This window comes from Perognathus longimembris, chromosome 5 (assembly GCF_023159225.1).
Source record: "Perognathus longimembris pacificus isolate PPM17 chromosome 5, ASM2315922v1, whole genome shotgun sequence".
Classification (NCBI taxonomy): Eukaryota; Metazoa; Chordata; class Mammalia; order Rodentia; family Heteromyidae; genus Perognathus; species Perognathus longimembris.
The window spans coordinates 82967080-82980327 of record NC_063165.1 but is presented as its reverse complement, the minus strand read 5'-3'; the positions used below and the strand labels follow the sequence as shown (position 1 = coordinate 82980327).

The 13248-nt window shown below is 48.8% G+C and overlaps 1 protein-coding gene across 3 annotated transcripts; it reads right to left on the bottom strand.

Annotated features, from left to right (window-relative positions):
• Positions 1 to 7262: 7262 nt before the first annotated feature.
• C5H3orf33 (chromosome 5 C3orf33 homolog) lies at positions 7263 to 12443 on the bottom strand. Of its 3 annotated transcripts, none has more exons than XM_048346032.1 (5): positions 12274 to 12443; positions 10674 to 10733; positions 9825 to 9972; positions 8646 to 8806; positions 7263 to 8059 (listed from the first exon to the last, which is right to left on the bottom strand). In XM_048346032.1, the coding sequence occupies exons 1-5, from the start codon at positions 12385 to 12387 to the stop codon at positions 7658 to 7660; spliced, it is 885 nt and encodes a 294-aa protein (XP_048201989.1). In that variant the 5' UTR covers positions 12388 to 12443; the 3' UTR covers positions 7263 to 7657. The 3 variants fall into 3 exon arrangements, with proteins under 3 accessions (XP_048201989.1, XP_048201990.1, XP_048201991.1); XM_048346033.1 differs by lacking the exon at positions 12274 to 12443 and adding an exon at positions 11951 to 12010; XM_048346034.1 differs by lacking the exon at positions 12274 to 12443 and adding an exon at positions 11758 to 11780.
• Between the last annotated feature and the right edge of the window lie 805 nt (positions 12444 to 13248).

Below are 13248 nucleotides of genomic sequence, written 5' to 3'. Positions count from 1 at the left end.
TGCTTGCCTCATATACATGAAGCCCTGGGTTCAATTCCCCAGCACCACATATATAGAAAACGGCCAGAAGTGGCGCTGTGGCTCAAGTGGCAGAGTGCTAGCCTTGAGCAAAAAGAAGCCAGGGACAGTGCTCAGGCCCTGAGTCCAAGGCCCAGGACTGGCAAAAAAAAAAGAACAGCAGAGAAACACATGAGGAAATGCTCGAAATGCTCACCATCCCTGGCCATAAAGGAAATGCAAATCAAAACAACTTTGAGATTCCATCTCACTCCAGGCAGATTGGCCAACATTGTAAATTCCAACAAAACAGATGTTGGCAAGTATGTAGGGAAAAAGAAACCCTACTGCACTGTTGGTGGGAATGTAAACTAGTACAACTACTCTGGACAGCACTCTGGAGGTTCCTCAAAAAACTAAACATAGACCTTTTTTTTTTTTTTTTGTATTTTGTTTTGTTTTGTTTTGTTTTTTTGTTTTTTTGGCCAGTCCTGGGCCTTGGACTCAGGGCATGAGCACCTTCCCTGGCTTCTTCCCGCTCAAGGTCAGCACTCTGCCACCTGAGACACAGCGCCCCTTCTGGCCATTTTCCATATATGTGGTGCTGGGGAATTGAACCAAGAGCTTCATGTGTAGGAGGCAAGCACTCTTGCCACTAGGCCATATTCCCAGCCCCTTTTTTTTGTATTTTTAAATTAAATTTTATTGACAAGATAATGTGCAGACGGGGTACAGTTACATAATAAGCCAGTGAGTACATGTCTTGTCATATTTGTTACACTCTCTCTCATTTTTCTTTCCCTTCCCTAGATCAGGTAAGCATATATACAATATCCAGTGTACCAAAATCATATACAGTAACCACATGGGGTAGGCCAAAGTAAATTCACCTAGAACATTAAATGTAACAACAACAATAAAATCCTCCTGTTTCCTTCTCTTGGAGTTCTTTTTGCTTATCCTCATCTTATATAATCATGTATACATAGCTGTGAACTATTGTGATCCACTGATAGGTCTATCCTAAACCTTTTTATGTTTGCTTAGTAGTTGTTTGGTTTTAGATACATAATGTAAAGTCGCTGACCCAAACATGTGGAAATACCATTTGAAAAGAAGTTTGTTATTTTGCAAACCTGGTCTCTACTGTTCCCCCTCCCCCCCCCAACCCCTAACAATCATATATCAAGGAGACCATGCGCCTTTGTTCTCTGTGTTCTAGGCTTGTCTCGCTCAACATTATTTGTTCAAGATGTGACCATATCCCTGTGAATACCATTATTCTATCATTTCTAATCACTATGTAGTATTCCATTGTGTATAGGTACCACATTTTTTGGATCCATTCATCTGTAGTGGGGCATCTGGGTTGTTTCCATATTTTGGCTATTGTGAATTGTGCAGTGATAAACATGGAAGTGCAGATGTTTTTATGATATCCTGGGACCTGTTGTTCAGGATAGATGCCTAGGAATGGTCTGGCTGGGTCATAGGGTAGGTCTATACTGAGCTTTTTTTTTTTGTATTTTTATTTTTTATTTTATTTTTGTAATTTATTTATTAATTAAACACAATTTTTTTGACAAGGTGTTGTGCAAAAAGGGTACAGTTACATAGTAGGGCAGTGTGTACATTTCTTGTGATATCTTACACCCTGTTTTTCTTTCCCTTCCCTAGGTCAGGTAGACATATATACAATACACAATGTACCAAGATCATATACAGTAGCCACATGGCCTACGCCCAAGAAAATTCGCCTAGGGCTTTAAATGTAATGTCGATATTAGACAATATGTCGACAGTAGTCTTTTTTTTTTCAAGAGTTTACCTTTACTTTATTTGCTTATTGCTAGAATTTGTAGTACTCCATATCTACCACAGTTATACCAGCTTATAATTTGGATTTCTTATCTATGTAAACCTTACAAAATTTGATATTTGTATGCATTAACTTGAAGACCATTGGAATATTGATCGTTATACTAATCATTGTTTAAAACATTAATTCTGAGCAGAAAGGAAATTTGAAATATATGCTGTGATGGTATATATTTTTGTCCTTAAAAATATTTTCCTGTGACTTTGGATGCCTTTATTATGGTTAGTACTCTCATTTTGAGTATTATTTATGCTTTTACTCATCCAACTTTTTTTTTTGGTATTTAATAAAATGCAATTAGCAGATCATCTGTTATAAAATGGTAGCTGTCAGCCCAGCGTTTGCATACTTCAGTTCCCCATGGGCCAGACCCCCTGACCTTCCATCAGTAGGCTTAGCCTTGCCCCTGCCGGCTACAATGCCTTCTAATCCTATGGTAGAAACACCTGCCCATCTCCAGTCATCCTGTCAGTCTTACTGCAGCCCTTAGGTTACAGTGTCATAGTTGAAGTTCTGTTCATTTCTGTGTCATGGGTCTTCAATCAGACTTAATCCTTGCTTTGTGCTGTAGCTTTGGCACATGTAGCCGTATGCTCAGCTGAGACACCATGTTGATGATCACCAGTGTCCTCTGGTTCATCAGTTCTTGAAGCTGGAGTTTTATTCATATGCCCCCTTTAAATCAGATAACCAGTTCAACCCTTACATTTCAGCCCAAAGCGAGGGGCTCTGAAGGAAGGGTCTCTTGAGTCTTCCCTACTTTTCCTCTTCCTGCTGTCCTGCTCCCCACATTTGGTGAAACACCTCTGTCTCTTTAGGTTTGCACTGCCATCCCCACTGGCTTCTCTGGACTGGCCTTTCAATGGATGGCTTTGACCTCCACAGTGAAAATTCCTTTGTGCACTTGTCACTCCAGGCAACTTTCTCTTGAGGACACCTCCTAACTCAGAGGGCCACATTCCTAGAGACCTTGTAACTAACCAGGACTATGTTGGGCTATGAAAGGCATATTCATTCTCCTCATTTACTAGGACTGGTCTTGTTTTAATTCTTTTTTTTTAATATTTGTTTATTAATTGAACACAAATTTTTTGACAAGGTGTTGTGCAAAAAGGGTACAGTGACATAGTAGGACAGTGTGTACATTTCTTGTGATATCTTATGCCCTGTTTTTCTTTCTCTTCTCTAGGTCAGGTAGACATATATACAATACACAATGTATCAAGAACATAGACAGTAGCCACGTGGCCACGCCCAAGAAAGTTCGCCTAGGGCTTTAAATGTAATGTCGAAATTAGACCATATGTCGACAGTAGTCTTATATGAACATACATACATAGCTTTTGAGCTATTGTATTCCACTGAGAGGTCAATTTTTGACCTTTATATGTTGAGTAGTTGTTTGGTTTTAGTTACATAATGTAGGGTCGCTGACCCAATCCTGTGGGAAATACCATTTGACAAGCGGTTTTTTGTTTCACAGACCTGGTCTCTACTGTCTCTCCATCACCCCATCTTAACAGTCATATATCAGGGAGATCATGCCCCTTTGTTTTCTATGTTCTAGGCTTGTCTCGCTCAACATTATTTGTTCAAGTTCTGACCATTTCCCTGTGAATAACAATATTTCACCATTCCTAATCGCTATGTAGTATTCCATTGTGTACAGGTACCACAAGTTTTGGATCCATTCTTCTGTAGAGAGGCATCTGGATTGATTCCATATTTTGGCTATTGTGAATTGTGCAGCGATAAACATGGAAGTACAAATGCGTTTTTGATATCTTGGGACCTGCTGTTCAGGATAGATGCCTGGGTAATAGGGTAGGTCTATATTGAACAACCTCCATACTGTTCTCCAAAGTTGCACTAATTTGCACTCCCACTGACAGTGGAGAAGGGTTCCTCTTTTCCTGCACCCCCTCCAGCATTTGTTGTTGCCTGAGTTCAGAGTATAGGCCATTCTAACTGGAGTGAGGTGGTATCTCAGGGTTGTTTTTAGTTGCATTTCCTTTACTGTCAGGGATGTTGAACATTTCCTCATGTTTCTTTGCCATTTTTATTTCTTCTCCTGTGAAGTCTCTCTTTAGCTCCTTTGCCCATTTAATAATTGGTTTACTGGGTTTGGAGGGGGCTAGTTTCTTGAGTTCTCTGTAGATGATGGATAGTAGGCCTTTGTCTGTTGCTGTGCTGGTGAAGATCCTTTCCCATATGGTTGGCTGTCTTCCTAGTTTAGTGGTTATTAAACATAGACCTTTCCTATGACCCAGCTATACCACTCTTGGGCATTTACCCTGAATATCATGATAAAGACACCTGTACTTCCAAGTTTATTGCGGCACTTTTCACAATAGCCAAGATATGAAAACAGCCCAGATGCCCCACAATAGATGAGGAGATCAAAGAAATGTGTTACCTATACACAATGGAATTTTACACAGCCATTAGAAAGAATAAAATAATGTCATTCGCACAAAAATGGATGGAACTAGAACAAATCACATTAAGTGAGGTAAGCCAAGCTCAGAGAGACAAATGGCACGTTTTCTCTCATATGCAGAAATTAGACCTAAAATATACTGGGATATGACAAATTAATTAGGCAGGATTCTAGATACACACAGTGAGACCAAAAGAGGATACTCTTAGGAGAGGCCTAAGTGCCTCTTCATATTTATATAAAATAATATACACATTGAAATGAACTCCCAGACACGGAAACAAGAGGCCTCTCTTTTTTTTCTTTGTTTTTAGTTTTGGGTGACTCTTCCTTACCTTATGTATGGTGTGTTCAAGTGTACGTCTTTGGAAGGGCTGGGGGAGGGCACCGAACTTGAGGGGGAAAGGCTGAAAAAGTGCACCGGTAGAGCTGACTGGACAGTGATGAACGTGAGCTCTATGACTCCTAGGTGGAAAGGGGAGGGAAGGACTGGGAGAGAGTGTGGACTAGAAGGCCCTGTGTGAAAGGAAATTTACTCCCTGCCTGACTCATAGAATTGCCCTTTGTATGTCACCTCTATAATACCAAGAGAGTAAGTTAATGATAACTTTAAAAAACCAGATGTGGAACGGTGGCTGAAGTAGTAGAGCGCTAACATTGATCAAAAGAAGTTCAGTAGCCAGGTGCCAGTGGCTCACACTTGTAATCCTAGCTACTCAGAAGGTTGAGATCTGAGGATCGCAGTTCAAAGCCAGCTTGGGCAGGAAAGTCCATGAGACTCTTATCTCCAGTTATCCACCAGAAAGCCAGAAGTGGTGCCGTGGCTCAAGTGGTAAAGTGCTAGCCTTGAGCTGAAGAGTTCAGAGACAATGCCCAGGCCCAGAGTTCAAGCCCAACCAAAAAACAAACAAACAAAGAACAAATGAAGAAGCAGCAGCAGCTCAGTACACTGGGTGCCGGTGGCTCATGCCTGTAATCCTGAGGATCACAGTTCAAAGCCAACCTGAGCAGGAAAAATCTATGAGACTCCTATCTCCAATTAACCACCAGAAAACTGAAGGTGGCACTGCAGCTCAAAGGTGGTGGCACACTAGCATTGAGCAGAAAGAGTTCAAGGACAGCACCGAAGCCCCTGTGAAACCCGGGGAAAAGTGTAGACCTCCCGAGCTCCTAGAAACAACAGGGCTTGTAAGTTTTCACTGTCTTAGAGTTTCCTCTCAGCTTCTATACCTGCATTCTGGTGACTCCATGCTGCGTCCCCACCCGTGAGACTGGTTCCTTGTGGTTTGACATCTGTATGTAGCCCTTGTTCCTCTCTGTATCTAGGTAGCAACCATAGTAGTAGTTACAGAAACGCCATGGTGACTGTCAGGTTGGTTCACTTATGATTGAGTACTGAATAGTTTTAGCCCGCTCATGCTTGCCCAGTTGATATTAGGGAAACATGGTAACAATTGTTAAAATAAAGTTGGTACTAGGTCAGCCTGACTGAGGAAAGTCTGCTTCTGTAAACAGCTTGCTTAACCCACTTGTGACTTGCTCTACCCCGTGTGAACCCCCTGAGTCTGTGCTACCTTTAAAAACCCAGCCCTGCGGTGGCTCATTGCTGTTCTTTACCATCCCAAAGGTGCACAGCTGAATAAAGACTCCTCACCCAATTGACTGAGTGCTGGTGACTCTCCTGTTGTGGGTCCAAGTCCTGGGTGGCCAGGATACTGCAGCCCCAAGTTCAAGCCCCTGATCCCCCCCAAAAAGCTGAGGAGCCTGGTACTGGTGGTTCATGCCTCCAATCCTTCCTAGTCAGGAGGCTGAGATCTGATGAGTCACAGTTCAAAGCAAGGGCAGGCAGGAAAGTCCATGAGACTTTTATTTTCCAACGAATCATCAAAACATCGGAAGTAGCACTCTGCTCAAAGTGGTAGAGCGCTAGCCTTGAGCAAGAGGGTCAGCACTTAGGCTCTGAGTTTGAGTCCCACAACCTAAAACTAAAAAAGCTCAGAGACAGAACCACCTGAGTTCAAGCCTCAGGACAGACAGACAGACAGACAGGAAGGAAGGAAGGAAGGAAGGAAGGAAGGAAGGAAGGAAGGAAGGAAGGAAGGAAAGAAGGAAGGAAGGGAAAGAAAGAGGGGGAGAGAAAGAAAGAGGAGGAGAAGGAGGGAGGGAGAGAGAAAAAAAGAGAAAGGGAAAGAGAGAGGAAAAGAGGAAGAGAGAGAGAAGGAAGGAGGGAGGGCGGAAGAGAGAGAGGGCAGGAAGGAGGGCAGGAAACTCACTTGGTATATTTCCAAAGTAAGCTTTCCAGGTGAGGCTTTCCATGGTTCTAGTCCCAGACACTTGGGAGAGCGAAGCAGGTAAGTGATGGCTTAGCCAGGAATTCAGGACCAGCCTGGGCCAACACAGTGAGACCCTCTGAGCTACTAAATGCCTTCTCTTAACCCACTGCAAGGTTCAAGGCCAACACCTATCACAAGACACATCAACACGGGGAGGCATGACAGAGGTATTTAGGAATATCGCTCCTAAGCCACAAAGCAGGGGAACCTTCACCAACCGGAACCCCAAGCCTCAGAACTGTGTTGGCGACAGTCAAGGATGACAGGGAGCAGCAGTAAGTCTCCTCCTCCTCTCCCTCTCTCCCCCTCCCCCTCCCCTTCTCCCCCCTCCGACTTCTTCTCCCTACCCCCCCCCCCCCCGCCCGCCCCACTCAATGAAACCCACAGTTGGGTTTCAGCAGGACTAAGAACCATTTGCTACTCTGCGGCCCAGGGGGCTGGGCTGCATCCTCAGCCATCCTTTCTTCCTCTGTCCTGGTCCTCAGTGTGCTGGCTATGTGGACATCCCCTCCCCCTCTCCCTCCCCCTCTCTCTCTTTAGTGCCCCAGGGGTCTCGGGGACTCTGATAGCAGTCCGAAAGCAGCTGGGAGAAAAAACAAACAGGCCTTGCGCATGAGGGATGCAGGTCCTTTATTGTGAATTACGAGTCGGATTAAACTGGAAATGAAAGTTAGTATTTGCTTAAAATAAAAAGTAACCAGCGTAACCCAACAGCCAACTCTTGAGCTTTCCTTCCTCGATATAAGAACTGGAGAGCTGCGGATGTAGCCCCACAAGAGACCACCTGCTTCGGGTTCACGAGGCCCTAGGTTTGAATCTCACCACTGGAGATGTGGAGTAAAATGTTCACAACACACACGTGCGTCCCTCACCCGGGGTACAGTGTCTCCCTTTTCATAAAAGTACTTCGCACTCACTGTAGGTTATTCTGATCGCTTGGTGAAATTTCCATTTGTGACTCAATGAAAGTGTCCACATGTTTACACGCTGCGCTCGTCTCAGGAGTCCTCAACCTTTTCTGCGGAAGTGCAGGCGACTTTTTAGTTCCCTGAATTTCAGTACTAAGGAGAAATTGCTCACACTATCTTTCCATGTATCGTAAGTGCTTCTAAATTTGTCATAGTAACTTCGGGTTTTCAAGTTGGAATCAGATCCAGCGGGCTTTAAATAATCGTCTTTTTTCCATATTTCTTTCCAGGACTCTCTGAATTTTGCCAAATAAGTTTCCTTTTCATATTCTTCCTTCCAGATGCCTTCTCCTTTTTTCAAGGCTGTCAGTTCAGCTTTCAGTAACTTTCTGTGAATTTTCCAGTAGGTTTTAGAATCATAGTCCAGCCCCTTAACAGGAACAGCTTTGCCCAGTCCTCTTCTCAAAATTTCTTCATTCAGATTCACACTAAAGAATCCACCCTTGAACAAAAATAACACAACCCAATTATGCCAAGTTAGCGTCAACATACCCTGCCATGTCATCTTACGATTCAGTAACGTTAGTCCCCCCAAGAAAGGCCAAAAATTTAAAACTTAAGGATCCTTTTGATAGATCCATATCTAGACACAGTTCAATCTGTATAGATGCGGATATATATGGATATATCATCAATTCGTTACTCTAAATGCCGTAGTTTATAAAGAGTTTCTCATATTTTTGTTTTCTAACGGTTGTGTGTGTTTTCTAACGGTATTTATGTGTATGTGTGAGTGTGCATGCTGGTGGTACTGGGCTCTGAACTCAGTCCCTGGGTGCTGTTCTTGAGCTTTTTTTTGCTCCAGGTTAGCACCCCTACGCCACATGAAGAGTCTCTCTCGCCTGCCCGGGCTGGCTTCAAACCGCAATCCTCAGATCTCAGCCTGCTGAGCAGCTAGGAGTACAGGGCTAAGCCACTGTGCTGGGCGACTGCAGTTTAAGAAGACCAGACCCTCTGAGTCCCGCCCACACGCACAGTGCTGGCCACCCTCGTACACTCAGGCCGAAGACAGCTCTTCTCCCGCTTACCCTGTCGACTAGAAGGTAGCAGAAGAGGGCTGAGTCCTCTTTGCCCAGGAGCTGGAACCAGAGGTGCTGGGAGGGCTGTAGCTCGCTCTGCAGCCAGGCCTTTCCCGAGTCGGTGAGCTGGACCCCAGCCAGCTTGACCAGCAGCACGCCACAGGGCTCCTCTGAGGAGGACAGGGTGGGCTTACCTCAGGAGCAGCCATGAAAGCAGATGACGCCAAAGCCACGCGCCCGCGCCCCCACCCAGGCCCGTGAAAAAGCTGGAATGCCCGGTACTTATTTATAAATAATCAAAATTTCGACTATGTAGGCCCATTTTCTTGTACTTTTTTTTGTTGTTGTTTTTTGCTAGTCCGGGGGCTTGAACTCAGAGCCTGGGTACCGTCCCTGGCTTCCTTTTGCACAAGGCTAGCACTCTACCAGAAAACTGATAATAATAAAATAATAATAATAAAACTAAAACTAATAATAATGAAATAATATAATTAAACGAGGCATGGTGGCGCATATCTGTAATCCCATCAGTTAAGAGGCTGAGACAGAGAGATTTGGGCCTCAAGGCCAACCTGACTACATAGAAACAAATGAACAAAAAGATTAAGGTCGTTCATTTGATACATTTCCCCCCATCCCTATTACATGATAAGTATTTTTCCAGGGACCATGAAGTCCAAGGTGAGGAGGGAAAGCCTCCCGCCTGCCAGCAGGGTGCACAGCAGAGCTCTCAGCGGAGGGCAGGGTGCACCCCGACCCAGGACACCTGCAGGAGTGACTGTGGGAAGGAAGGGAAGGAACGGAGAAGCAGTGACAACCAGGCAGAGGCCTCACGCATCAAGTGCGGGTCCAACTGAGGCCAAGCACCCTCCCAGCATCCAGGTCAGGGAAGCCACCCTCTCCCGCAGCCGTAGCGGGGGACCTTCCCCTCCGCCACCCGCGTTCTGGGAGCCTCAGCAACACCAGTGACGGCCATGGTCCCCCTCGCTGGCCCATCCACACCGGTCCACACTGGCTGCGGGCTGGACCCCGGCGGCTCTCCCTCAGGGCCCTGCCCCTGCCACACGGCTGGGGTGGAACTTCTCATGCACCCCTCTTTCACAGACACTGCGGGGGTCGAGAGCTCGAGCCCCGTCTGCTGTTCCAGCAACGGCATCTGGTGCTCCCGTGGTGTGCGCGGGAACTCACGTCTCCAGGAGGACAGGAGAGGGACGGCGATGGGGACGTGCTCGATCTCCAGGCCCAGCTCGGTCACCCGCCGCAGGCGGCCCCGGAGCTTCACCCGCTTCCGGATGAACTCGGCTGGGATGGCCGAGGGGCTGGTGAACCTGGATGTCTGTTGGTTCGCGAAGAGAGAAACGGAACCTTCTATTAGGGTCATTTTCACTTCAGTTTAATATGTGAGGCTGTTATCGACACAGCTAAGGAGATGTGACAATTGAACAATTATGTTGCTTAATTTCACATTAATGCTTTGAGGTTTCAACGCCAGACCTCCCCCTTGCTGAGCTGGTGTTTGACCGCGTGAGCAGTGCCTCCAGTCCCCCTGTTCCAAATCCTAACAGAGACCTCTAAAGTATGTTCATTTTTCTTAAAGCTTACAATCTGAGGGGCTGGGAATATGGCCTAGTGGTAAAGTGCTCGTCTCGTATACATGATGCCCTGGGTTCGATTCCTCAACACCACATATATATAAAAAGCCGGTAGTGGCGCTGTGGCTCAAGTGGCAGAGTGCTAGCCTTGAGCAAAAAAGAAGCCAGGGACAGTGCTCAGGCCCTGAGTTCAAGGCCCAGGACTGGCAAACAAACAAAACAAAACAAAGCTTACAATCTGAACAACTAAATGATACACTGCTTGAGAGTAAAACCTGAGAGACTAAATTAACTGCAACTCATTTAAATTTCCCTTTCCACTTTCATCTTCAGTTGTACAAAGGAGGTGCCATCCAATGACGGAGGACGTGGACCCAATCCACCTCGATCCGTGTCACCCCTTTCATCACCCCAGATCTCCCAAATAACTTCATGTTCAACTTACTAGTCGAACGCTCCTTAGAAATAATATTATTCCAACTATGGCCATGCCAGTGCTGATGTTCTGTGGAAAGAGAATCAATGATTAATTCACAATAGTAAGTGTACTTACTAGAAGATGGAGGAAAATAAGACAACCATGCAAAAAATGCCTACTACTCAAATGACTGAGGGCCCATCGCGCCCCAAAACTTCAGCCTTCCACTCACCCACATCTTCCTGCCTTAGAGCTGCGGTACTGAGTCTCTTCCAGACACCGTGCATGCACAGTGAAGGGACTGTACCTCTTCACCTGAGCTCCTCTAAGCTATGCACAGTTCAGTACTTCTTGTACTAATCGCCAGAAGAACGCACCCACAATGCACTGGTCATGGAAGGGTTTCATAGAAAGACCTAAAACACACAGCATCTTGGCAAATGAATAAATAGTGAGCGATGATTTAAAATTGCTTCATTTAGGAACAGAAGGGGAAAGAAAATTAAGAGAACTGAAACGCTCTCAAAGAATAATAATCTAACCTGTTTTCCTTTAGGGATTACAAATTGGTATATCAAGAAAGCAGTTGAAGGGGCTGGGAATATGGCCTAGTGGCAAGAGTGCTTGCCTCGTATACATGAAGCCCCGGGTTCGACTCCCCAGCACCACATATATAGAAAATGGCCACAAGTGGCGCTGTGGCTCAGGTGGCAGAGTGCTAGCCTTGAGTAAAAGGAAGCCAGGGACAGTGCTCAGACCCTGAGTCCAAGGCCCAGGACTGGCAAAAAAAGGAAAAAAAAAGAAAGCAGTTGAACACACGCATAAGGTGTATTCCTTGGGTTCTGCGGCAGGTTTGCCCATACTGTCTTCTCCTTGTGGATATGGTTTCCTTCCAGTCTTTCTGAGGTCAGTCACGTACACTGGGGTGTGTGTGTGTGGGGGGGGGGGTAATTACCAAGAGGACCCCAAGACCTCATGCATGTTAAGCAATACCCCCAGTGTTTAACTTGGCATGATTTATGTATCTATTCTTGATGAGCGAGAAGCTTCTTCATCAATTTGTTAATGTATCTGCATAGGCATCTGCATCTGCACGTACGTGTCCACCTACCAGTTGTCAGCCATCCCTGCAGGCAAGCCTAAAGCTGGCAGAGGCCGGGCACAGCCGTGAGGCTGGGCCCCACTGGTGGGCCCCGACGGGGCGGTGCCCGCCGCAGGCCCCGGCCTCCCTCGGGCTGGTGGGCCACAGAGCGCTTCCAACCCCCAGTTCCCCCACTGCCCGGCACAGCTGGAGAAAGTCGAACCTTCCTTCGCTTTGCTTCCTGGACACGTGGTTCTGGATCCTTCCTAGGAGTCCCCCCCCCCCCGCCGTGCCCCCGTGCGTGCGTGCGCGTGCGCGTGCGCGCGTGCGTGCGTGCGCGCGGCGGCGTGTCACCCGGGTCACGGCGGAGGGGTCAGGCCGAGCCCCGCGCGCGCGCGCGCACGCAGCCCCCCGGGCTCCTAGGAAACGGGGCGGGGCGGGGCGAGGGCCGGTGGAGACGGCCACGGGGCGGGCGACTCCGGCCCCCGCGCCCCGCTCGGCCCCCTCCCCGTCCTCCCCGCCCACCCCCCCCCCCGCCCCCCGTACCTGGACCAGGCGCAGGTGGTCGTCCGCCCACCGCGAAAGCCGCGACACCAGGTTGGGCGCCGCCCCGGCCCCGCGCCCGCGCCCGCGCCCGCCCGAGGCCGGCGGCTCCGCCATGGGGGCCTCGGGGTTCCAAGCCCGCCCGGGAGCGGCGGGTCCGCGAGACCTTCCCCGCCGGCGGAGCCGCGGAGCGCAGGAAGTGGCGCAGCGGATCCCGGCGGCGGCGGCGGCCGGCCCCCCGCCCCGGCCATCCCCCCCCCGGCCCCCGCCCCGTCCCCCTCCCCCCCGGCCCCCGCCCCCCCCCGTCCCCCGCCCCGTCCCCCTCCCCCGTCCCGTCCCCGTCCCCCTCCCCCCCGGCCCCCGCCCCGTCCCCCTCCCCCCCCGGCCCCCGCCCCGGCCCTCCCCCCCCCCGGCCCCCGCCCCGGCCCTCCCCCCCCGGCCCCCGCCCCGGCCCTCCCCCCCACCCCCACCCCCACCCCCACCCCCACTAAAAAGATGCACCTTGCATCCAGGCCCACACTCCACACGTCCTCAGCCCCACAGACATGGCCGGCTGGGCGCCGCGCACTCTGGGTGGCCGTGGACGGTCCTGGTTCCGTGACGATCTGCCCCCCCCCTCACGTGAGTGCTCCCGGAGGAGCTCGACCACCGCTCAGCTGTTAGGTCCTCTCCCTGAGGGCTACATGCAGATGCCCCCACCTCATTAAGTCTCCACCCAGTTACCTGGGTAACCTGCAGACCTGGAGGCAGTTACCTCCCCCTTCCCTGAGGTCACCTCCTAATCCACCTGGCCACACCCCTTGCCCCTGCCCTAAATAAAGCAGGGCTGGGTGGGGGTCGCTCTCTCTCTCTCCCTTCTCTCCGGCCATGGATCATCTTGGCCACAGGCCAGCAGTTCGGTAATAAACGTTCTCTCCTGCCTGAATACCGCGTGGCGGTCTCCTTTACCGGCTACCTACTTTAAAAACCTAACATCAG